The 4,200-nt window shown below is 42.4% G+C and overlaps 1 protein-coding gene across 1 annotated transcript in view; it reads right to left on the bottom strand.

Moving 5' to 3' along the window:
* Nucleotides 1-2,229: 2,229 nt before the first annotated feature.
* The window catches only part of POLR2K (RNA polymerase II subunit K), a 3,512-nt gene continuing 1,541 nt past the window's right edge, over nt 2,230-4,200 (bottom strand). The window contains exons 2-4 of the mRNA XM_009275492.2: nt 3,725-3,788; nt 2,845-2,937; nt 2,230-2,389 (exon numbers count right to left, since the gene is read on the bottom strand). Of these exons, the coding sequence (XP_009273767.1) occupies nt 2,367-2,389; nt 2,845-2,937; nt 3,725-3,785 (177 nt within the window). The 5' untranslated portion in view covers nt 3,786-3,788 and the 3' untranslated portion in view covers nt 2,230-2,366. The remainder of the gene's footprint in view (nt 2,390-2,844; nt 2,938-3,724; nt 3,789-4,200) is intronic.

Here is a 4,200-nt window from a genome sequence, read left to right as displayed (position 1 = left end):
CCGCGCGAGCCGCAGAGAAGCGGGGACGACGGTGCGGACACGGGGCTGCCCTCCCCAGTGACCCCCTTACGAGGCTCCCACAGAGCCCCGCCGAGCTCCAGCACCGACACTGGCGTCGCGTGGGGGACTCCAACACCCACCTGCCCGGTGCCGCGCTGCCTCCGGGAGACGGACGCGACCACAGAGCCCCGCCGAGCTCCAGCACCGACACTGGCGTCGCGTGGGGGACTCCAACACCCACCTGCCCGGTGCCGCGCTGCCTCCGGGAGACGGACGCGACCTGACCCTCGCGTCTGTGGGACACCCGTCACCCGCTCGCCCCGCGCATGCGCAGCTGGGCTGTGGCGGAGGGGGCGCTGCACGCCCCCCTTCTCCCCCGGGCGGCGGGGGGCACCCGGCCCCTCTGTGAGGGCGGAGGAGAGCGGCGAGAGCGGGCGCGGCGGCGCTCCCCGCCCTCGGGCTGGGTGGGGGGCAGAAATACAGTTGTGGGTGTAGCTTTAAACAAACATCACCTGTTTGTTTTCAATGTAGTATTTTATTTAGCTTAGAACAGCCAGTCCCCCTCCCGACGCCAGTCGCCCCAGGTGCCTACACCACTGTACCCGTTAGCCCTACAATCCCCCGGCACCGTTTTCTAAAGCAGGTCTGCACCCCTTCCTGATGGCAGCAGATGCTCTTCTCTACATTTGTCTGGCAGAAAGAGGCGCCAAACCCGCCGCTTACTCCCACCAGACCTTCTGTAGCACTAGTACTGCCCTCTCGAGCTCACCCTTCTGAGCAGTCATGTCAATACCTCGTCCCTTGTTTCTGTTGCGCAGGCATAAGGTGCACGCTATGCACGCCAATCTGGTGAACAAACTGATAGCAACCGTGGAGTAAAAATCTTACCGTTTGCGCTCGAGTATATCTGGCTTCCAAGGAAAAACCTAGATAAGAAATGTCTTAACAGCTAAGATAAGATACCTAAGAAAATCTTAACCAAACAGCTCCAAAACAAAGTCTCAAGAAGGCTTTTTTTATCCCCTAAAACGACCCACTGTAGTTCATTTATGAGCCAGTACACAGTCATGCAGTCTGTAACAGAGATACTATATAGATTAGTTAAACACATTATCTCAACATTAGCAGTATCATTAGCACCATCAAAATTGATATTTGGAAACACTTAAAGAGGCTAAATTAGCATCAGGCACAACCCAGCAGTATTTTGTAGTACACTTTAGTGATAAGGATATTTTAGTATTACTTAACACACATTCCAAATAGATGCAAAAAGTTTTGGCTCATCAATGCAAAACAACTGCTTTGATTTTTTTAGTACAGACCCCCAAGAAGTCATCTGAAAAGCAAAACAAGATGCTATTTTAGTTTTGGGACACTACCCAAATTATCTTTGTAGCACAGACCTAATTCTTTCCTTGACTACAACTACGTCAAGAAGCACTTCAGGAAGTTCTGTTTACACATTGCTTCTTAATGTTTACCTTGCCTCCCTCCCCTCTTCCCTTCTGAGAGATGATTTTTTTGACACTTCCTCCACAGATGGGTGCCTGAATTGGGTGGTCTCAAGTCCTTTGACATTTGCTCTTTTGAAATCCAGTTCCGTGTTTCAGACCTAGCCTTGTGTAGCCTTCTATTTATTTTCAGTAGAATTTATTCAAGCCAGTTATGCAGTTCATAGGAGTCCAAAGAACATTTAACAAAGTTAAAATGCAAATAAAAAGTTTAGATGAGAGTAATGAAAACAAGGTTAATTCAAAAAGAATACAATACCACTGAACTTAAACTGCGTACTCTGACTACAATTTAAATGACAGCTTTAGAAATCTATTGCTGAAAGACAGTACAGACAAAATGTAGTATCACGGTAAACTTTACTATTTCAATATCTTAAAACACAAATAGGAGTGTGCATTTGTACACCAATGGATTTACAGAGCAAAGTTATCAGAAAGATTAAACTGCAGCATAAAGTCACTATATCTTCAGCAGAAATCATCGGGCATCAAAAACCACCACTGGAATAGTGCAGTTAAAGGAAAAAAATGTGTTGTGGTTGAAAAAAGATGAGGGAGAGAAGAGGGGAAATAAAAAGTTTAGATGAGAGTAATGAAAACAAGGTTAATTCAAAAAGAATACAATACCACTGAACTTAAACTGCGTACTCTGACTACAATTTAAATGACAGCTTTAGAAATCTATTGCTGAAAGACAGTACAGACAAAATGTAGTATCACGGTAAACTTTACTATTTCAATATCTTAAAACACAAATAGGAGTGTGCATTTGTACACCAATGGATTTACAGAGCAAAGTTATCAGAAAGATTAAACTGCAGCATAAAGTCACTATATCTTCAGCAGAAATCATCGGGCATCAAAAACCACCACTGGAATAGTGCAGTTAAAGGAAAAAAATGTGTTGTGGTTGAAAAAAGATGAGGGAGAAGAAGAGGGGGGGGAAGACACACCAAAAGAGAGACTGCCTAAATCTAAAGTCACAACTAACTACATAAAAGCATTTCACAACTCATCTTTAATTAACCCCACAACACTTTCCTTTTGTTAAAAGGCTGACTAATATCAACCGTTCACAGTACGTCACCCAGCAGACTATCACAGCTTATTATATTTTGCATAGAAAATGGAAAAAAGAGAGAAAGTGCCAGGAACGAAAACAAGATCCCCAGTCACACTGCAGAGATTTCCCTATAGTACTTTACTCTGCGGCATTGATTTTTCGCCTTGAAGGATTCTTACATAATCACTCAAATCTTCCATTCGGTTTCCCTTGTCTCCATCCACAGCTTCCCAAATGCATTCAAGTGCCCGTGTAAAAGGATACATCTTTTTGTCCTTTTCTTGTACATTATTCTGTAGCCACATTCTCTGCATCTGATAGGATCTCTTGCCTTTATTTCATTTTCTGTATGACATTCTGACATGATAGAGGAAGAGAAAAGGAGTGGATAAACAAAACCAGCATTGTTAATGCATAGATAATTTTTAAAAGTCATAATAGTCAAATTCCTACTTGTGGCAAACAAAACATAATAAAAGATAATTGTAGTGAATTTGTATCAAAAGCGGAATGATATCAAGATACTGTGCAAAAAAAAAAATTAGCAAACTTCACTTATATTAAGATAAAAGAGGATCTTGCTAAAAATCACCAAATTATTACTGCACAGAATGCATTCCACTCTTGATACAACTAGACTGTCTACTAATGAAAACTTCAGCTCAGCCCTCCAAAGCCCCAAGTTTATTTTCTTAAAAGACAAAATATTTCAGAGATTCCTTAAGTGATGACTCAAAATCACCGATTTTTAAGTTGTTGACTTATCTATAGGTAAGAGAGAATTTGACTACTGCACTTCGATAAAAGCCGAGTGACCATACAGCATTTTCAAAAAAACTCTGAGAGGCACCAAATAGAAGGACCACTATCTGCACCACAAGCAGACACTTAGAGAAAGCGTCCTCTGGAGATGGAAGACCTCCACACAGCAACACAAGCTCTAGTGAATTACTTCCACATCGCTATCCATATATACCACATATATGTGGTACCATCAGCGTGTAAAGCTTTAAAGAACATCAGGATCCACACTGCAACTATTTGTACTTATGTACTCTTCAGTATAATGATTATGCATTCTTCATTATTAAAACACCAAATCTCCAGTAACAAGTAAAAAAATTCACTGATGTCTTTTCTTTACCTCCACAAATGTAAATCATTGGCTGCTGCTTTGGAGGTTGAACATCCTTCTGTGAATCCATGTTCTAAACAAAAAACACACAACATACACACCAGTTTTGGGTTTTTAATTATTTTTTCCAAGGCATACACAATCATTTAAATATCTCAATCTAAAGCTAACAGAAGATGAAAAACTTCCTTAAAAGTACATACAAACAAATTCCATCTGTATTTGATACACAGGACACTGGATAATTCAGGTTGGAAAAGAAAGTCATCTAGTTCAACTTCTCAAAAGCAGAGTAACATCAGGTTTCTCAGAGCTTTACCAATTTGGTATAGAAAACCTCCAAAGATGGAGATGGCACAACATTTGGACAGGCTGGATCGATGGGCCGAGGCCAATTGTATGAGAGTCAACAAGGCCAAGTGCCGGGTCCTGCACTTCGGCCACAACAACCCCATGCAGCGCTACAGGCTTGGGGAAGAGTGGCT

Source organism: Aptenodytes forsteri, unplaced genomic scaffold, assembly GCF_000699145.1.
Source record: "Aptenodytes forsteri isolate BGI_AS27 unplaced genomic scaffold, ASM69914v1 Scaffold208, whole genome shotgun sequence".
Classification (NCBI taxonomy): Eukaryota; Metazoa; Chordata; class Aves; order Sphenisciformes; family Spheniscidae; genus Aptenodytes; species Aptenodytes forsteri.
Note: the sequence above shows the minus strand (reverse complement) of the source record. Positions and strands in the feature narration are given on the sequence as shown.